This window comes from Vanacampus margaritifer, chromosome 6 (genome assembly GCF_051991255.1).
Source record: "Vanacampus margaritifer isolate UIUO_Vmar chromosome 6, RoL_Vmar_1.0, whole genome shotgun sequence".
Classification (NCBI taxonomy): domain Eukaryota; kingdom Metazoa; phylum Chordata; class Actinopteri; order Syngnathiformes; family Syngnathidae; genus Vanacampus; species Vanacampus margaritifer.
In genome coordinates, this window is record NC_135437.1 from 19825358 (window position 1) to 19847687 (window position 22330).

At 40.1% G+C, this 22330-nt stretch overlaps 1 protein-coding gene across 1 annotated transcript in view; it reads right to left on the minus strand.

The window, feature by feature from the left end:
• Window positions 1-21669, minus strand: part of syt7a (synaptotagmin VIIa) — a 102948-nt gene extending 81279 nt beyond the window's left edge. Inside the window, exons 1-3 of the mRNA XM_077567776.1 lie at window positions 21421-21669; window positions 20613-20682; window positions 14333-14552 (exon numbers count right to left, since the gene is read on the minus strand). Of these exons, the coding sequence (XP_077423902.1) occupies window positions 14333-14366 (34 nt within the window). The 5' untranslated portion in view covers window positions 14367-14552; window positions 20613-20682; window positions 21421-21669. The remainder of the gene's footprint in view (window positions 1-14332; window positions 14553-20612; window positions 20683-21420) is intronic.
• Window positions 21670-22330: the final 661 nt, after the last annotated feature.

Below are 22330 nucleotides of genomic sequence, written 5' to 3' on the forward strand. Positions count from 1 at the left end.
ATAATTTTTTGAAGCGGGTGGAAGCGAGAACAATAACAGTGTCTTGCAGCCATCAGCGATATGATTTTTGTTTCCTTTTGGCGCAGCCATAACAGGCACAATCACGCTCGTGTTTTCCCCCACATCAGACTTTAAATTTCCCAATCAGCCCAGTAAATGCACATCTTAGTCGAGAGACACGAGTGTGTATTTGGGCTCTCGATGTCCCACTTCATCTGTCCCTCCTGGCTCGGCTCATTACTCCCCTCCCTGCGTGCTCCACCTCCTGCTCCTCCTCGTCTCCACCTCACTCCACATGGCGCTCCATGCAGTCGCGAAAGTCCAAAAAGACAATGGTTCAAACACTTACAGCTTACATATTTGGACATGAATATGGATCAAAAGGCCAAGTAAATAGGTAATTGTTTTGTACACTTTTATTTATTTATTTATTTTACAACTTGGGAACACCTTTTTAGCTTTTGGAGTGCAGCAGATTACCTTGAAATTAAATCTTTTTTGTGTGTACATTTTTTTATTTGGTGGTATGCTAATGTGAAATTTCAATATGTGCCTTGGCTCAATAAAAGTTATAATAACAACTGCAACTGCATTTTGGCATACCATCCACTTTGGCACGATACATAATGGGCGAAGTCTCGGAAAAAGGAAAAAGTCACTTCTGTGCAACAAGGCAAGGGAATTGCAAAAACAAAAAACTTGTTTCTCTTAATCTGCTTTGACGAGAGAGCCGAGGCAAAAGGTGAAACTCTTGATTTGCCGGTTGACCGGTGTTCCAACCCTATGGCTACAAGTTTTGGGTAGTGATTGAAAAGGACGGCATCATGAGCAGAAATAATTCCTCCAACAGGGAGTCTGGGCTCATCCTTAGAGATATAGTGAAGGACTCAATTTTGAGAGGAACCAGTCGAGCTGAGACCTTCGACACGCTGAACGTTCACAAAGATGTTGCTGAACCCTGATCGGTTTTGCAGTACATTTCCACCTTGGTTGGCAGAATGCTTGTTTTTTTGTGTTAAATTTAAAGCTTTTGCAATTAAATAAATACTAAACATTAGGGATGTAATGATATCCAAAAATCATGATACGATATCACGATATGACGGTCACGATACGATAATTATCACGATATTGTGGGAAGGTAGGCGAAATAAAAAAAGGTTACAATATAGTAAACAAAATTAGCTCATACTAAAAAAAACACAATATTGTGCTTTTGTGTATAACAGCAATGCATATAAATAATCTACAATCTTTAATAGCACTTAATATTGAGGCACTTACTTGCATATTCGTGGGGTTTCCATCCACCCATTTTTATTCAAATTTTCAAGAAATGCGAAAATAAAACTGAATGGAAACGCTAGAAATTCTAAAAAGGGCCCAAAATTCGCAAAAATGTTTTTTACGCTTTGAGCGGGTGGATTTTGAAGCGTATCAAAAAATGTGGCTATGAAAACAGGTTTTGCGAATCAACGCTAACATGACCGGATACACGTCACATGTACGTTTATAGTCAGTCACAAAGCAATGGCGGACGATAAAGTAAAGTAATGTTTGGGGGCATGACGAAAGAGAAATCTCTTTGGAATTAATGAAAGAAGTGAATATTAATGCTATTTTAGATAGAACACAGCAAAGAAACGCTGCAGTTTATCAAGAATTACAAAAGCAAATGCATACGATGTCATCGCACGGCGCAGTCGCTTCCTGTTGTTGTTCTTCTTTTAAATTGCTGGTGGATCACATCTCTGGTGGGTCCCCTCTCAATATTTGCAAAACGGGCATAAGTCGCTTGTCTGTTTTTGCGCATTTTCAGTAAATTTTCTTAAAATATTCTAAACAATTGGATGGAAACCCCACTATTGAATTCCTTTACATATTGACTCGGTTCACAAGCATATTATGCTTCCCTTTATCAGACGATTAGCGCGGATTTTAAACATAGAGGGTCAAAACATACCATGTGAAAAATAAACTGCACAGAAAAAAAAACTGGCCACCAGGGAGTGCTACAACTGCACAAATGGATATCAACCTGACTTTTTTAACAGATGAGCTGCTTTTAATATTGAGACATGACGACGACGATATTGTGGCAGTTTTAATATCGCGATATCACGATATCGCCGTTATTGTTAAATCCCGAAATTCCGGCGGCGTTTTATACGTCATATTATATCACTACATCCCTACTGCTCAGTGAAAACTGGGTTCATATTTTTTTCTCACAGCTTTTCTGGGACACCTTTGAGTCCTCTTTGATGGAATAGCAGCTCCTGTTTAGACTGCTACATTCAAGACCCTAACTTACCTAAGAAGAGGAGTACAAGGTGTTTAGAGCACATGGTGAGGAGGGTCGAGACGGACGCGACTGACCCATCAGGTATTGTTGCGGCAGTCATGGAACAGTGAGTGGACTTAATCCCGGGAGAGGGTCTAGCTAGATAACGTGAGCAAAATGTCCCCTGCCCTGCTGGCCACCACTGAAGCGGGCTAATAGCGAGATGAGATGAAGCGAGGAAGGAAGAACGAGGGAGAAACGCTCAGGCAGCCAAGCTGAGGAGATGGCACTCACACAGCCCAATCTGTCAGTCGCACTACCTTGCCAGATACCGAAGGGGGGGGGCTGCCACAAAACCACACACTCATTACTAAATGCCCATTGACAGTACAGTGAGGGGGGGTGGGGGGAGGGGGAATAAAAAAAATGAAAGTCCAAACATGCACACTAAGTTTGGGAACATGCTGTACTGATCCCAAACCAAACATCGTCCGCCAGCAATTTTTTTATTTAACATTTAATAAGAATTGCTCAGTTCAATGACATCCGTTTGACGGAGATAAAGTTAGTTCCTGGATTTACAAACGCACAGTTCCCTTTCCTTTGTTTTCATTCTTTCTTTTGAACACAAACTATCAAAGTCTCCTTTAAAGACCCGCGGAGGTTTCCAGTCCATTAAAGTTAAGACGACCTTTTGATCGGCACCGCGTCAACACGACGATTCACTTCCAGCCAAGCGTCTCTCTTCTTGTCACATCTGTGCCGTCTCTCACCAGAACTCATCTTCATGTCCAAGGGTCACCTTCCACAGTCTCTTAAAGATTAGTGAAATTACATCTTTGAACGTAGTATAACAGAGGCTCTTGCATTGGCATGAAATCATACTGTGAAAAGTCGTTAATTACCCTTCGGAATGGTAATGACGTCTGTCAACAGGATCATTTGCTGGGAGTCTTCAACTGAGAGTGATTGTGTGGACCACAAGAGGTTTCACGTGGATTAGTGATGGTGATTGCCTTTTATAGCATCACAAAGCGTGAAAAGGAACAATTCCCTGACGGGATCAAAACAACATGGCGATGCGGAATAAGAACACATTTAGATAAACTGTCGAAAGCAGCAAAAAGGAGAAGCTGTTGGTGACCCGAGGGTGGCAGAGGAACCGAAAAGTGGGACCTTTTGACCCTGCGCAAATGAGGAGGTCATATGTTATTACAGCTCCTCACACCATCGCGTCGGAATAGCCGCCGAGCCACATCCGATCTTTCACATCAGCTCCTTAGTGTTGCGAACCACTATAGCAACAGCTCACGCCATCTCTCCTGGGTGTGACATGCAAACAACAGGCCTAATGTGTTTGTAGAGGCAGAGCTTAGTGATTCCTCCAATTTAGCCAATCACAAATGAATGTCAACCATAATCGGCAAAATGGTTACCTCATGTTTGATCTGACCACAGCTTTATACAAAAAAAAAAAAACACATCATTTAAGACATTAATTTTTTAATTTACCGTCACTTCCTTGTTCGTCAGTCAGGGTGCTTCTTATGGCTACATTCCCGTTACATCATAGTCTATAAAATTACATTTTGCTTCTCCCACATACATGAAGATTTTTGGTTGAAAGTATGCAACCCATTTAACATTTTTGGCCCGACCTATTTCAGACCCAATTATTGGGACAGATCCGCATTTGACACACCTCAGATTAAGGCCTAAAGCGCCTGGCAAACTATGCCTCTAAAACCTATAAGGGTGGCTTTTGAGTCACTTCCCGAAAACCTGAAGTTTAAAAAATAATTGTTATTTCAACTCCTAAAGCGGATATAAACATAATTCCAAAAACATTTCAGTTTACACCTGTGGCGTTCACACAAACATAAGTTTATTATTACAAACCTTAATTTTTTATTTTATTTTTTAAATCAACAAACAAATGTCGCATCTGTGGGTATATTTACCTTCAACACTGGAGCGCATAGTTGTAATAACCTCGGGGAATCGAGTGGTAATTATTTGTCGTCTATTACGTTACAAAGCCGTTGAAATTTTCAACACCCTCATTGTTTACAAAAATATTTCTTAACAGTATATCACTGTCGACTCGTTACACTGATTCGAATTCCTCCCGCGCCGTCCTCGATGGTGGAATTTATTTCATAACACCCGCGAATCTGCGTCATCCATAAATGCTCAAATAAAATTCCAGGACATGCAACGAGCCTACGAGGCCCACGTCATCGTCTCTTGCATATTCTGATGCACTTAACTCATTTGCTCCCAAAAACGTATGAAAACGTTCAATTTTAAATGTTTTAAGTGTCCCAAAAGACGTATTTATACATTTAAAAAAATAAAATAAATATATATATATATATATATATATATATATATATATATATATATATATTTTTTTTTTTTTTGTTTTGTTTTTTTTTAATGCTAGAGCATACAGAAGGCTTTGATACAGCCTCTCAACTGTAAAGAACGGTTGAAGAAATGGTAGTTATTACACGAACGGCCAGCAGGTGGCAGCAGAGCAAAAGAGATCAACCAGCGGCCATGTTGAAAAAAAGCTCATTACGCACATTTCTAAATAGATTTGTGAATAATGATGAAACTTAGCTATATTCTAATGCTAATTGCTGCAAAACGGTAACAGATAGAAATATACTTTTTTATGATGAAAGAAGAAACTCTAATCTTTCTTTTGGTAGGTTCTATGTTTTTGTAGCAATAGAACACAATATTCTGTGGGCCTTGCAAAATCAGTCAAAATCCAGTAAAACAGCCGGGAGTGAAGAAGAATTGGACAAAACAAAACAAAAGGACCTATCCGTTAACCAGGCTTTAGGAGAAGAGGGCTTCCGGCTTTAACAGTAGAAGCGCGGTCATGCGCTCCCAGCCTTAATGGGTTAAAGGATGTCCTTGTTCGGTAGGGGGCAAAACCGGAACAAAAACAGCCCGATTGTCTTTATGTGTGTGCATGGCCTAGGGGACTGTTTACTTGACACGGTTTTAAAAGAATGATTGGGTTGGCTATTTGTTTACACAGCAACATTGAAGTGGGGTACACACCGATTTTTAACAAAGAAAAAAAATCTGTGGACTTCCCAAGATGAAATGCCATAGGCAAAGGCTAAAGATTAGCATTTACCTGGTGGTGTTTAAACAATAGATAGTTGAACACAAACAGTGCAGAAACATGGGCTGAGTTGTTATCTGACGATACAACACTACTCACAGGTATCTATTCTTTATCCTCTACATAGAACGATTGATATTACTGCTGTACTGAGAAGCAGAACCGGTCTCCAGGTGGTCAGGTCGCATACACCAGAAAGAGTAGCACATAGTGCATTGAATTGATGTCAAAAGTGTGACAGAGACCAATTAATTCTACTTCATTATGCCATGGCCCTATGTTTTTATGAAGTAAAATGTTCTCATTAAAAAAGTTTTAAAAAGAAAAAATAGGTTGGAACAGATTAATGTCATTTCCACTCATTTCAGTGAGAGAAGATGATTTGCGATATAAATGTGTTGGGTTACGATTGTGCTCAAGGAATAAATTAAACTCCCATCTTACGGCACCACTGTAAATCACGAAACGGACGTTTTTACATTCACAATAGGCAAATTTCCCACGTCACAGTATCCTGGAATGCCACACAAACCCACCGACCAAGCAAACTCCGCGACTAACTGAAGAGAAATACAGCGATGAAATTGACGATGAAGAAACAGATGAAATCCGGTGTGACGGGGGAGGTCAGCAAATGGGGAGTGGGGAGAAAAAGCCCACCACAGGACGCGATGGTTACACAACATCTTTACATGAACGAGGGGCTGCAATCGCTCACTGTATACATCGCAACAGCTCAAACGTCAAAGCTACACATTCACAAATGCACCCGTTGTAAAACAAAAAAAACAGCAGGACTAAAGGGAATCTTAAGTATGATGACAGTGTCGTGCGTCCATATTACAAGCTCTTTTCATCTCTTACTCTGCTTTCTTTCTCCGTCCCTCCCCCACAACCCCGCCGCCCCATCCCAGACAGAATCAATCCCTTCTTTCTTTACTATGTAGGCCTCCGATTGCACACACACACAAGCAGACATGTACACACAAGGCCTCCTTTTTTCTCCTCTCCTCTGTGTGACCTTGACTGGCTAGCACTCCAGGGCTTGTTCTTTGCTTCTGCCTCTCTCTCTCTCTCACTCTCACTCTCTCTCGCTCCCTTCATCTTTTCGTGCTCACTCCCACTCCATCGTCTGCCTCTCATCCGCTTGCTTTCTGTCACTCTCGCCCGGCCAGCTGATGTTAAGCAGTGCCCTTTTTTTCCCTCCCCTTTTTCTACTCCGTCCCCAAGACACACAGGGACAGAAGATGGCAGAAAAGGAGTAGAGAGAGAGAGGCTGAGTGTGCCCACCCGCCTCCTCCTCCTCCTCCTCCTCCTCTGCAATCGAGTCAGCATAGTGAGAGTCAGTTGTAAAAATAACCCTTGATCAACAAGTCTTATTTCTCTGTTTCTGAGCAAACAAGTAATGGGCTATTTTCATTATCTATTGAAAAAAAGAAAAATCAACAAAAAATGCAGGCCACTTTCACATTAGTCATATGGTTCTGCACGATCCCGAATGCAATTGTACCTCTTCACGGGCCCGGTTTTACATGAATGCAATACAACTTCCTTTCCCACTGGAGGATGACGAGCGCTCGCAAGTGGCAAGCGAGTTCAAATCAGCGTTTCTTTGCAGGTGTTCCAACAAAAGCGTCTAATTGCCACCATGACGCCATTGTAGCCGACTCCTCCGATTCTGAAACGTCTCTTGTGGTTTTTCCGATGGCTTAGCGCACTACACATCCATCTGTGAAATAAATTGAAGCCTATTAACCATTTTGACTATTCATTGGAAGCTAAATAAACTTAAGCCGAAGTGACGGAGGGATCTATTAAATGTCAAATTGATGCGCTTATTATGCGCTCATGCAATTACGCCATTCCTGTGCCAATTCCTGCACTTCGCACATCTCGGAAGGTCTCTAGAGGGATTGTGTTTGCACATGGCATGCGCAAACTCAATCTAATTCCCTTCAGCCTGCTGTTGTGTAATATGACATTTTCCAGGGCGCATCTGATATCAATACCGCAATCGCACACAAATGGAAGAGTGTGAGGTAAATAAAAAGAGGTGAGGAAAAACAAGGGAAAGAACGGCCTTAGTATTTATTCATAACTTTTCTGATCATTCAACTTCAATGAATCGTAGAAGCATTCAAGAGGATAACTTGATGGCCACAACAGATGACTACAATTATTAATATGTATCAATATGTACAAACAATGGAACCTCGGTTTCTAGAAATTCTAACTAAAACCTACAAAGCCATATTTTCCATAGGGAATAATGTAAATCCGAATAGCACATCCATCCATCCATCCATTTTCTGAACCACTCACTACGATTGCTGGAGCTTATCCCAGCTGTCTTTGGATGATATGTGTCGTACACAATGAACTGGTCGCCAGTATATCCATTCCAAAAATATTCATGCATGAAAAATACATTAAATAGAGAATAACTATAGATTTCCATACAAATAAACAGTGAGGGGTACAGTTTGGACTGGTTGCCAGATTATCGTAGGCAATATAGTAAATGAGATAAACGCATAGGGATGAGCATAAAAACCAACAGAGTGAATCAAAATGAAGTGTAGTACTTGGCTGCAACCTGCAAAGACACCGTCAATTTATCCATCTATCTATCCTTGTCCTCATTTGGTTCCAGCTGCCTTTGGGTGAAAGGTGGCGTCCCCACTGGTCTTGTCAGTCTTAACTAATGAATTAATGAATTGTGATCTGAAGAACAACAACATAATATCATCCATCCATCAATTTTCTCTACGGCCTATATCCATGCATAAAACGCCCCCAGGCAGTATTTATCTTAATACAACAGCAATAGAAAGAGGAGTTCAGAACATGCAGATATATTAGCCCACCCCCGGAGACTTTTTTTTTTTCTTTTTAATTGTATTCTCGGAATAACCCAGTGGTGTCCTGCAGGTTTCAAAGCTCCGACACACCTGTTCCAATAAACAGGATCGTTATCAGGCTTATGCAGAGCTTGCTGGTGATCTTTAGGTGTGTTGGAGAAGGGAAACATCCAAAACCTGCAGGACTCTGGCAATCGAGGGCCGGGTTTGGACACCACTGGAATAACCCATATGTAAAAAATTAAAAAATTTAAAATTTAAATAAATAATTAAATAATAAAATAAAAAAATTAAATAAAAATACAAATGAAATAAAAACACTTTTTAGTAGTTTCTACCAACTAAAATAAATATCAAAATATCTGAGGGCCATCTTGGGCATCTCGAGAGCCCCCCCAAAAAAGTAGTTTCTAACTTTCTACCAACTAAAATGATATCATCTACACTCCAGGACTCACTGATGGTGTAACGATTCACTTGCCTGACTTCCCTGCAGGCAGTGTGGGTTCAATTCCCACTCCATGATGGTGTGCATGTGAGTGTGAATGGGTCTCTGTCTTATATATTCCTTGTAATTAGTGGCAACCAGTTCAGAAGTCAGCTGGGAAAGGTTCCAGCTCCTCATTATCCGGAAAAAGATCAGCGCTACAGAAAATAGATGTATGGATCTTTATTTTAGTCTTTATTAGGGAAAAAAAACACACACAATTAGCAATTTTCCACATAGTTGATCACGGAAATAAAGTGGAATGCCCCATCTCGTTGTTTCAGCCCACTTGTTTAGGCAGTAGACCTGAATACAATTGTGTATACTTATTTGTGTTGGATTCTCTTGGGAGAATGTGAATAATTAAGAATTAATAAAATAATTCAATAAGGCAAGGACGCTTACTTGAAATGAATTTGTGGTTATCGCGTTGACGGCTTTCATGCTTTATTCATAATGTGTTACAGCCTTGACAAGCAGAAAATCTATATCCTTCATAAAGATGCTCCTTAAGGGATGCTAAAATGTTGCCTGTCTCTAAAAAGGGCTCTTCCTACTGGTCAATAAATGTGTCTGTTTTTGGAACATTAATTATCTCAGAGTCTTAACCACAAATTACTTTGCTTACCTGTAATCTCGCCCTGCAGCAAAGGAACCTAATTTTATGCTAATCGAATGTGCATTAGCATCAGGTGTTTGCTCACCTCACAAACTGTTTTGGGAAAGCAATACAAATACACACAATGCACAAGGCGATATAAAAAAATAAAAATACATGTCAACCACTGGTGATAGTTGAGAGCATAATTTGCACCCTCTTGTTGAGTAAGTGAACATATTACTGTACAGAGTGAATGTGAACCTCGGGGCTGAATCGGTGACTGAATGATGAAGCACTGAACAATTCAGTGAACGAATCCTTTGAATGAATTTTCTCATTTATCAGATTCTAGTAAATCAGGACAGTCGGGCGAACTGCCATTCCTAGCACTAATATATATATATATATATATATATATATATATATATATATATATATATATATATATATTTTATTTTATTGTTTATGGAGAGCTCAGTATTGTTCATTCTGTAACTTTACCGATTTGACATGTCATCATCATTGCTCTCTTTTATTTTTTTTTATTTTCTTTTCCTAGCACTAATATAATGTGGCGATGAACCAGGTATATACACAAGAAAAAACATTAACTCACTCATAACAAACAAAATGATAACCAAAACACGCGACAAATGCCATTTAAGCTCGATACCACTCGTCAGGGTATACTGTACACCATACTCATTGTACACAAAGTAAACAGGCTATATTATTTTACATGGTAAATACAACAGCAATACAGCAAGCTTATGAGCACCTCAAGAAAAACCAAGGAAACACCAACATTAGCATAAGTGTACAAAATGTGATCAATATGTTGACGAACAGCCCGTAAATCCTCTAACAGGTTTTGGAAAGAATAGAAAATAAAAATGTATTGGAATCGTAAATTGACTTTTTTTTCCTTCTAGAACAATCCAAGTGTTGCAAGAGGATTAAATACAAGCACATCTACTTGCCAAAAGCCCCTGAAAATAATGCACTCTACCTGAGGGAGCTGTCTTAGTGCAGGTCCCGCATGCCAAAAATAAGTCATTTGGATCAGTATCCCTGGCTGGAGGCTTGGACCTGCGCCCATATCTGTGGAATAGCGTCAACTTAAATCAACAAGAACCCTGACAGAATTAAATATAAATCATATTCAAGAGGTAGATAGGGCAGAGTGCCACAGCTCTCATCTAATAAATCTGCGGCAATTTGTTCCCAATGCAGCAAGTCTCCATCTGAGATAGCGAAATGACAGTGAAAGATGGAGAAGAAGAAGAAAAAATCACACTGGTGGTCTAGCTTGAGCTGGAAAACAAAGAAACTCAGCTGACTTTTTGCAAGTGGGAAAGCTCTTCTAATTGTGTCAATAGTGATGGCGGCGGCGATGGCGCCTGCATGATAATTTCTCACACTTGATGCGTGCCGATGGAAGAAGCGGAGAAACACACGCAGTTGTATAAAAGGGACAACTAAGATGAGGAAAATCGGCCTCAAACTGACCAAGACAAGGGTACTTTTTCACGAGCAACTACATTTTGAGTAGGGATGCACGATAATGGTATTTTCAACCCATACCGATAAACCAATCATTTAGAACGTGCCGATGTCGATAACCGATAAGTAAGCCGATAATCGTTTGCAATATTAACTTGAATACAAATATACTTTCGAGTCCTACTATAAGTACAAATACATCAAAACATTTGTAACGCACCATGAAGTAACTAATTTTGAGTTTGCCAAAGCAAAACAGTCATGTTTTAAAAATTTAACAAAAAACTATGAGGGTAACATTTTGGGGAGACATATCTTGAGCCACAACCACAACAGATGGACCAATGCACCAAGTCTATTGTTATCGGCGGATTTCTTTATTATCTGGTTTATATGCTTGACGTCAAATTGGTCGATAATTGCCAAATATTATCCGCCACCGATATTATCGTGCATCCCTAATTCTGAGTGTATTAAAGAGTGAATTTTTCCACATGATCTGCTCGGGAAAACCACCCGGTCAGACAATCTTAATTGATAAACCTGCTGAATAATTAAGCTTGGAAATCCTTTTGTATGTGTTCAACCTCAAGCTAGCACTGTTGCCAGACTGTGTCGTGTTTGTATAAATGTCACACGTCGTGAAAATCTTTTAAAAACTGGTTAGGATGTTAAAAATCGATACGACAGTCATCTGTAAGCACATAAGTGAACCTAATCAATGAAGCTAACTTGCAAATAGTCACATCTTAAAAGCTGTAGTAAGAATTGTTGTCAGACATCTGTATCATTCCAAGAACACAATTACATATGGTTGCTTTAAGGCAAACAAACATCGTAATGCATTTTGAACATCAGCCAAGATTCCAAATAGCTCTTGATTGTTTCCCGGTGGATATAAATAAGAAAGCATTAAGCCATCAGACTGCAGCGATGATAAGACTGCCACATTATCCTCACGATCCCGCCTCCTCCCTACATTTCTCTTCTGTATTGACACACCCCATAATATTTCTGCTTAGCATTTGACCCAGGATCACATATGGTCAACCTCATTGAACTCAATGCCCCCCTTAATCCTCCATAATCAATACGTCCTGAGTGGACTTTTCCTCCCCCCTCCATGGCACACCACCTTGAGACACGGAATGAATATTAAGGAGACGCCAGGGAAACACCCGCCACACAAGAACGCCCTTTTAATGGAGTCAATTAGCTGCATGTCAATCAAGAATCGAGTCCCTTCTAAGTTCAAAGAAAAGCCCCAACCACGTCATAAGCTTACCATTTGTGTCTCAGGTGGACTCAAAACCAAACGGTCCATAAACACACATTACTCTGAGGTTCGCACTGACAACAAACCTAATCTTTGCACAATGCCTTTTACCGTCTAACTTCATGTAGGGCTGATTGAGAAATACAGTCGTCTCTGACTATATCACAGATTTAGTACACCACAGACTTTTTTTGTTGTTTAACCGTCTTCTCCTGTAAAGTAACATCATTAACTAAATGAATATATAGCCTAACATTGCTAATTATAACGAATTCCAATCCATAACAAATAGCGGTCTTATGCTGCATTCGAGGAAGGTTTGAAGTCAAATTTGTCCAACTCGTGTGTCCCTGTTCCGCCCTCAAAGCGTTTGAGGCGACTGGAAGCAACAATGGCTGATTCCGATAAATTGTTTGTTGTTCCTGTTAACGCGGTCATCCCAAATCACATTGTGTCACGTGAACATAATGTCAGGTGTTTACACGAACGCTTTGAGTTCGGTAAAATAAATCTATTTTTCCTACTTTGCTCGAAAGCAGCATATTTCTCGGTGAAAGGGCGCATTGAAAAGCATTGGACGTTGGATTGTTGTCATTTATTTTTTTTTTTTTTTTTGAGAATGTGATAAAATTATGTTTGACAACTTATAACAATATATCTGTTTTGTATGCTAGTCACCGGCAAAAGTAATATAATGCATCGTGGAAATGAAGCGTTGCTTTGAGGAAATGTCAGAAATGCCCGGATCATTTGGAATTCTCAATAGATTGGGGAAGGATTGTGTTCTTTCAATGGCTTTGTTAAAAATATGGTCATAAAATAATCAGAAGTACATGTAGCACATCTGCCGATAGCTTCAACGAACACCGTCACTGTACACTACAATAGCAAGGAACTATCTGGTTAATTTGGGATTTTGTGGGAGTTTTAGGATATACTGTATGAAGGGATTACAGAACCGGTTCTGTTTAAAAAAAAAAAAAAAAGGCATTTCATAAAAATAAGTGCTAAGGGATGTTACACCATACAGCCATTAAAATCAATTATTAGAGCAGCTTTTTCAGACCAGGTTGATTGTCTACAGGGCTAAACTTAATAGTATAAACAAAAGTATTTGGACACAATTTTTAATTGATAAGGGGTGTGCTAGACCTCTTGAGCCACAAAAATCTCAATCAGAAAGACTTGCATGCAAATGACCCTGACTTCAACCCCACTGAACATTATTGTTATTTCCAACCAGCTATATTTGTTCCCATCCTGATGCTCACTATGTGCCAATACATTTACTGTGCAATCACTCTTTTCTTTAGAGGTCATATCATTAAGTAATCCTTTTTTCTTTGTAAATACATGCAAAAATATAACATGTAGAAACCTTCCTTCCAAGTTGCAAGACTAAAATAGACATGCCCACATCTCGCATCAGATATGCTCTGCCGCCTGCACGTACACTACTGTACTCTGCTGTTGTCCACTGAAATGAACAGGAACGGCTCCTCCCACTCTGCTTTTTTTTTTTTTTTTTTTTTTACACCCTCCTTTTCCTCATGCTCATCCCTCTGGCTCCTCTGCAGCAGCAGGTGTTATTCTAACCTGAAGATTTTTCAGGCTGCAATTAGTATTATGTGCAGCGTTCTAACAGCAGGGGCCACTAGTGGCGTGTGATGAGAGGAGAAATCACGCCTCAGTAACACGTGGGAGATTACTCAAATATGCCCCCCCCCCTCCCCTTCCTAACCACACACACAAACACCCCCTTATACCCCCATGGCTGCTGCGCTGTTCTCTACCCCAATAAAGCAAGATGCATTTGCGTGATCTTTTTATTTTATTTTGATTTACACTTTGGGTTCCAATGAAGGAAGGAGTGTGGGAGGAGGAGGAGGGGGGCTTTGACCTTGCACAGTGTTGTCCTTAAACATGTGCAAAACATTGCAATCACACACACACTCCCCGACAACAGGTCAACAACGCACACGCTTCTCACGGTAGGCACGATGCACACTTGCTACATTACATAATGAGAGCCCCACACACACTTTGTGGCGCCAGCGCGGTGTCAAAAGGACGCTGAGGAGGATGCACGCGCGCCCCTCCTCCGAGTCCTGTCGTTGGTGAAACACCTTGAAAGTGTCACACACACACACACACACACATATCTCCCCGGCTTACCTTTGCTATTGTTCTCCTCCCTGTTGAGATACATGGCTCTTGGAGTTGGCGGCACAGGCGATGGTAGAGGTGGTGGTGATGGTGGAGGTGGTGATGTCGAGCTCGCAGCGGTGTCAGTGTACTCCTCAACTCCTCCTCCGGTGTAGTTGGAGCTGTTTTATTGTTTTGCTCCTGCACAGCCTCTCTCTCTCTCTCTCTCTCTCTCCGTGTGTGTCTCCTCCTAAGAGTCAGAGTGTGTAGGTACAGGCTGCTGGATACTCTCACTCACTCACTCACTCCCTCCCCCTCCTCCTCCTTCTTCTTCTTCTGACTCCCTCCCTCCCTCCCTCCCTCCTAATAAGCAGTATCTGGCTTTGGTGGCTCACATGACAAAATAGAAAAGGTTTTTTTTTTTTCTTCCACAACTGCATGTGGATTTTGTTCACTACATGGGTGCATGGGCAAAATTGCTATTGCATTGGATTGGTTTCCAAATAAAAACCCAAATAAAAACTAAGACAGCTCTATTTTCGATAGACAGCAGCCGTGCGCTCAGGCGTAAAAAAAAAAAAAGCGCATCTTGATTTGGGGCTCAAGCCTCCTTTAGCATGTTTGGGCTAACAGCGCCTGACAATTGTGTGGCAGAAAGTCGTCAAATTTTTAGATCAGCTAAAAGCAGGTCTAAGTTGGGGCAGACCTCAGTCTTTAGGGGGCACATGAAACGCATGTAAGGGGCCAAATGGGTGCGTTCGGGAATCAACTCTGATTAAAAACACGAGACTGTGAATACCCTATTTCCGTAGACAAGCGCCTCTGCACTCAGCGTAAAAACTGGGGCATCTTTATTTTCATGTCTAGTTTTAGAATTTGGCAGACTGGGTATTCCAGCCAGACAAAGGGCGTTTTCTATTACACACCCACGCAAGATAATCGGTCCAGCCGATAAATCGGTTTATCTAGTATGTATCTTCTATTTATTTATTCTTGCTCAAGGGCACCTTGACACAGACATTTTTTGCTTTTATCGCAGGCGCAAACTTGAGGTACATGTGCATTTCTCTGAACTCTGTCAACCTTTTATCTCAATTTAGCACATCTAAAGAGTGTGGGGAAAAATATAACAGCTAATATTTAAGTAGCACTAAGGAACTTTTCAACCTTGATAAAATATTTTCATAACTCTTCTGATGAAACATCGACTTAAAACTATTTGGATGGTGCCTTTGTCATGGCCTGATGGGATCTGTATCATTTATAATGGCCCTATGCAACTTTGAGAAGGATGGTAGGAACACTGCCACACAAAAAAAATACAAATGCGTTGACTGCTTTATGGCATAGGTCACTTCCCCTTTTTCCATTTGTTACAAAGACGGGAAGTCAATTTGAATGTTGACGCATGAAAAAAAACAACGTAATGCGCTTGTCCTCATGGGAAATGTGGTCTTCCTTCAGGCATAACATTACCGCTTTTGTCCAACTTACAAGGATGATACAGAAAACTTTGAGCCTAGCTTTGAGCCTAGCTTATCCCCCCCAATCTCCATCTCCAACATGGTGGACTAACAATATGATTCATATTTTTTTATTTTTGTTGGGGGGGACTTTTCAGCCTGAATTAAAAGACAGAAGTTTTAGGATTTCACTATTTCACAAAGGTATGTCTAGAAAAAACCTTTTCAACAAAAAAATAAATACATTCAATTTTGTAACAGTATATCAGGTGGTGTGCACCAATAATCTTGGTAAATATAAGCATTTTCAATATATTCACCAGCTAGGTAAGCTAACAGGTAAGGTAAGCCGCCTCTATGTCTTCTTCTACTACACTTTCTCTGTATTTTCCAGTATTCAGAATGACACGTGGCACCATGCTGCCAACCACAGGTCAGTCTTGGTACTACGCTGTTTTGTTTTTTTTACCCATCATGTGGGCTGTCTCTCACATTCTAAAAATCTGTTAAAACTGTTAAAAATCGGTATGCATATATCGCCCACTTTAGCAGACATTGCTTCATTTGGTCAAGTGTTAGAAAAACCTGCAACACAGCACAATGACACTGATTGGGAAAAGAAAGGTGGCACCCATCTGGTCCACCTACTGCTGCATATCAATATCCCATCTTCCCACAGATGGTGGTCAGATGGCCTTGTAGAAGAAACCTTGCAGCTCTTTATTAGGCTGGACCTCAAATAAAAAGATCTCAACGTGTAATCAGCAATGTAGTTTGCCTCAACTTTGATGCAAGGTAACACGGTTGCTAATATTTTAGCGCATGCAAGTGGCCACACTGTGAGCAGAGAAGGCCACCACTGATTCAATCCCACAATAAAACCGTCAGAAGGCCATTTAAAGACAATCGTTTCATTATATTTGGTACATTTGTTCCTCTTCTTCACACAGGCCAATCTGTAAAAGACCTTCTGGGAAATGACACAACAGATGGACTAAAACCGAAAAAAAAATTGTTAAACCCTCACACGCCAGCATCTCTATATTGGCAGTTAGCGCGGGTTAAAAATAGGTTTATGATAAATGTATGATATTAGAGCGTTTTTAATGGTTTCTGTGTGCGCGTGTGCGTAAACATTGCATCTTCGTCCTCACGAGCTAATATTGTATTCAATCTTGCGCTTCTCTTGCTGATATTGCAGATTACAATTCAATAGGATATGAGCGTATCTGCACTGTATAGATGCAAAGGCTTACATGTAGTGGCGATGGCTCCACTAACAGTAAGCCGGCGCTCTGTCAACAGAGACGGGAAGGTCGTTTGCGCGCAGCATCCCGCGGTGATTTCCGTTTGATAATACTTTGTTTTGCGCCACTCACTGTGCCGTTACACTGACAATCTCTGGCCATTTGTTATGTGAATCCTCTGCAGACTCATTTGAACACAAGCTCCCCTTCCTGCATTTTTATATGCTTGACGCCTGCCACTGATGTCTCCACTGCTATCTTTATTGAAAGTACATCCTTCTTCCCCTTAAAAAATACTGATTCCCATTGATTTTGTAACCTACTGTATGTATGTAGTTAGTTTCAATTTATTTTCAGGATGTCTCTCTTAGTTTTTATTAGTTTTAGTTATTTCAAAAATGCTTAGTTTTAGTTTTTGTTTGTTTTAGTATTAGTTTTCGTTTTTAAGAAAAAGTGTATTGCTTGTGTGCTAGATTTAATAAATGCCAGGGTAAAATCAAACAAGTAACGCACTTCTTACCTAGCATTGCGTTTTGGCTGAATTAAATGAAAAAGCAGGCAAGGCGAGCCATTCGAGCCAAAAGTCAAACACGCAAAATTGTCAGCTAGGAGCGACGTCACTTTAAAGGTATATTCAAGGAACTTTTGTGGCTGTGTCTTCCGGGTGGATTATCTTAACGATTGGTTCTCGACGCCGTCAATCAAGCTGCTATAACGACGTCGTGCGGCGCATGCGCACTTCTAGTGTTTGTAGCATGTAGCCGCTTAGCTTCGGATTCAGCCATTCATCGTTATAGCACCACCAATCTTACCGCGTACTTTGAAAATGGCCTACTTTGAAAATGGCAAGAATACATCCGTCCATGAAGTGAGGCCGGCTGCAGAGACTGCTGAAGATGAAGATGAGCTCGCACATTCCCGACATTTGATGTATCAAAATCTAGTAAAGAGTTCCTCATTGTAAAATTTACTTAGAATTTCTGAGTGCATCAACATTAACTAGGATTTTTCAAGTAAATATCCCCCCTCCAATGATGATGTCAAATCGAATGAACAATACTGAGCTCTCCTGGAAAAAAAAAAGAAAAAAGTAAATATCCCCTTCCCACACACACACACACACACACGCACACACATTTTTTAGAGTGTAGGCATTTCCCCCAGATGAGCAGAAGAGCTGGTAAAATGGTCTTTTGCATGCGCATTTTTCAAAAACTGACAAACAGACGTTTGGCTTCTACTTTTCAAGAAGATCCTTGAATACACCTTTAAGGTGATTTTCTATTGGTTGCTAATAGATGACATCACTTCCGTGCAACACACTTTCAAACGTCCTTAGTCCGGAAATAAATATACTTACACCACATTTAAAATCAACCCAAAAGGCTCATGTATTAATTTCATTACCAAAGATGAAAACTAGGGACATTTTAACCAATTAAAATAATAATTATAGTTAGTTTTAGTTAGTTCTGTAAATGTAAAATAGTTGTAGTTTTTTTAAAAGCATTTTCGCTTTTCCGTCCTAGCACAAAGGTAGTTTCCAAATGAGGAGGTTGGACCGGAGAGATGAGCTAACGCAGGTTAGCTTCGCACTAGCTAGCTGGTACAACAGACTACGGATGGATTTAAAACTTTATCAAAAGCGGAAAAAACAACCTGTATTCTGCCATCGCAGAGTTAAAGTAAAGTAAGTTATTTTAAACAAAAAATAAATAAAATAAAATTACATTTGTTGACGCGGTTGCGCATCGGACGTGCCAAAGTGAATATGAGGCTTGGTTAAGAGATTTGAGCAGCGTGTGGTGTATATATATACCACACTGATCAATTGTCCGGAATCACGCAGCAGACTCCCAAATTGCAACTCCCGATCAGTAATTTTTCTCCCTAATCTCACAAATTTACAGTGCAGTAAACAGTTTACATTGTGGAAAATATACAACACGGTATCTGGCAACCCTGGCCAAAAAAATAGTATATTCACGAGACGTGTACGTGTACGAGAACTCGCTCCATAGATATGACATGCTCCTTTTGGGCTGCGTGCCTACAGTAATGCTAAGATAATGTCAATGCTTTTATTTTTTGTTTTGTCTATGCTTTCCATTGCCTTGATGGGACAGTTATCCCTGCCAATATGGCCGCCACACAGGGATGGTCGACTGTATATCTGTGAAAACAACGTGTACCAGTCCATGTCTGTTATTGTGCCACAGAACCGTTAACTGGTGCTGTGGCCAATTGCGGTCAATTCTGGAACTAACAAATTTTGACAGCAACTGTACAGAGGGGTGTTTTGAGTGGACTGGAAACTATATTCTGTCAGTTAAATCTGGAGTCTGTTGGTTCAAGGTCCATTAATATTGGGGTTCCACTGTTATGGCATTGTGACATTATCTCCGTCAAGGACAGGCACTCGCTGACACAGATTTGTGAACAACATTTGAGAGAAATAGGTCTATTGTTGTACGTTGAAAAAGGCGTAGATGTTTGAGTTCAGCTCGTGAAAAGTAGGTGTAAAAACATCATGTTGCATTTATATTTTTGCTCCATATAATACCTTTGCTCCATCTTCTCTCCTCTCTTCTTGCTCGAAAGCAGAGAGGTTAATAATAGTGGGCAGCGCAATCTTAAGTCATGTCACATGAAAAGGGATTTAGCGCCTGCTGTTCAATTTGATATTGTCCAAGTTTCTCTCATTGTGTTAACCTGGCTCATCTCATGTGGCGACACTGCAGAAAGACGGATGAAAAGACGCTCTCAAAGATGAAAGCCCTCTATAGCCGAGAACACAAATATGCGGCACTGTACGTGTGCGTTGTTATATGAAGGTGCTCGCTTGTAATTATTCAGCAGGGTGCCTCGAAATTGCACCCCTGGAAACTAATGCTCTGAAGCGTAATGTTGAATATGGTGCAAACAGCGGGGGATTAATAATGTATCACCTTCTGCCATAACATCACTTCTGCTAAAATGTGCAGGAACCACGCTGGATGGTTTCACTGACCCCAAAAACAGTAGGTGCAAAAAAAAAATAAATAAATAAATCGAGATAGAAAAACACATTTTTCAATCATCTCAGCATTAAACTGTTTTCTAGTGGGGAGCCTGCAGGGATCACGAACATAGTCGCTGCTGGATGCGTATGATAGCGGGATGACGAGCAGGATGGGAAGCTCAGCATACACCTGTAGTGCAAATAAAGAGCCATGCCACTTCCCTATTTTTTCCTCAAGCTGTCTTGCAGCACTCTACCGACACCTGGTGGCTATTTGAGGCATACACCATTCGAATATTTACTAGTAAGACATACAGTTAAAATGGAAGTCATTTGGTACGTACAGATTCAATTTACAATGGCACCGTAGGACAACCAAGGACGGCCTCCTGTATCTAGGCTGTTAAGGCCTTGTTTGTATCATGGTCATCATTAGACTATAGAGACAGCTGGTCATTAAACCATATAAATGTATCATTGCCAAGGGTCTAAAGTCATAGTACTTTTGGCATGTACGTTTTAAGCTCACAGTTTTCTTCACATTTTTATAGTAAATACTTTTGGGCCCAAATGTGTAACATTGGATAATAGGCACAAACCTAATGATCTCTCACGGCACACTGATTGGGAATTTGCGACAAAATCCACCTCATGGTACCGCCATCATGTCTAAAAATGATACACAAAAACACAATATACTGTAACTATGTGTGCCATTACAGAGAGAGACATTTGACATATTTGAGGATGAGCAGTTGAATACCATTCGCAACAAAACTATACACTATACACATTCCTCTTTGCACAATCTCTCTTAATCATCCAGCAAACTGGGTCATCTCTGCATTTTCCTCTTTAGCCCCCTCCAAGGGTTGAGGTCTAGGAACTGTGCTGGCAATGGGAAGAGCTTGATTCTTTGTCTAATAAACCATTTATACAATTTTCAGTATACAAATAGGCTTATGCAATAAAAAATAAATTTATTTTAGGGCTTTTAACAGATCTAAAACAGGAGTGCCAATAATTGAAGTTGTGCTTGAAAGTTTATATAACCCTGGGGCAAATACAAAAACAAAAGCTAAACGTCGCATGATGGCACACAAATGTTTTGAATCGTCACCAAAATTCACATACTCATGTCAACTTCAACCTCTGAAAATATCAAAACAATGGCCAAAGTATTTTGGATTTTTATGGGCATTAAGCTTTTTTTCTCACCATAATGCACTCATAAGTTGACATGACCAAAAAGGGAATGTAAACTTTCGAGCACAACTGTAAATTAAACTTTTATCTTCCAATACATCACCTCCAAAACTTTTACATAAAACAGTGTAGCAGTTCACAATCAATATTTATATCCTAAAATGACAAAAGCATAAAAATGTTCAATTACGCCTTACTCACCATAGACGCTTATTTTTTACAGACCAAATCCCATCTTCTTTTGCTCCTCAGCTAGCTAGTGTTGGTAGACCGAGCTAGCAAGTTTTTGCTGCTCCTGAAGTGCCCCTCCCAAAAAAAAAAAAACTCCTTTGATGGGTGAAAATAACTGTGTTGCTTGGCCGACCTATCCTCACAATGTCCAGTTTTTCTTGAAAAGTCCATCTTGAAAGTGTTTTTTAATCGTGTCTGATATGGGGTAGATGCCACGGACTTCCGACTTCCGGGTTTTACACATGCCCCCCACCCCCCGAAATTTAATAAAGCATTACAATAATAGTTTTTGTTCTATGTTATTATAAAATTTATTTTAAAACTTTTAAAAAATTTAAAGCGCAACAGCAGAATTTTCTACATCGTGATTTCTGATACCATACTATTTGATTATTTGCAGTTTTATAATAGAAAATTAGTTTTAAACAGAGGTTAAGTAGATTGATGGTGGGTTTTTTACATTCCACATAATTAACCTGTGCTACTTATATGTTCTCAAATCATTTTGGTGGCACATAACATTCATACTGTTACTCTTTTGTTAAAATACGACCATACATTTTCACTGATTTGTGCTCTACAAACACGGAGAAATTATTCTCGTGACTTTGACCATTCACAACCCAGATGGTCGTCAGTGGCAGTGCACACCATCTGGGTTGTGTACGACACAATCAAATAAATCACTGCCAGTCAAGAGAAGAATCCCAAAGCACTCCCTTTATGGTGGCAGTGAATTCAACTCACTCACTTTATTTATATATGTTATTTTTTGACACATTTTATCACTTGGGGAAAATAAACATCTGCTGAACTGTATCTCGCTATCCTTTGGTTACATGAAGTCTGAGTAAAAGATTGCATATTGCACGTATAGGCA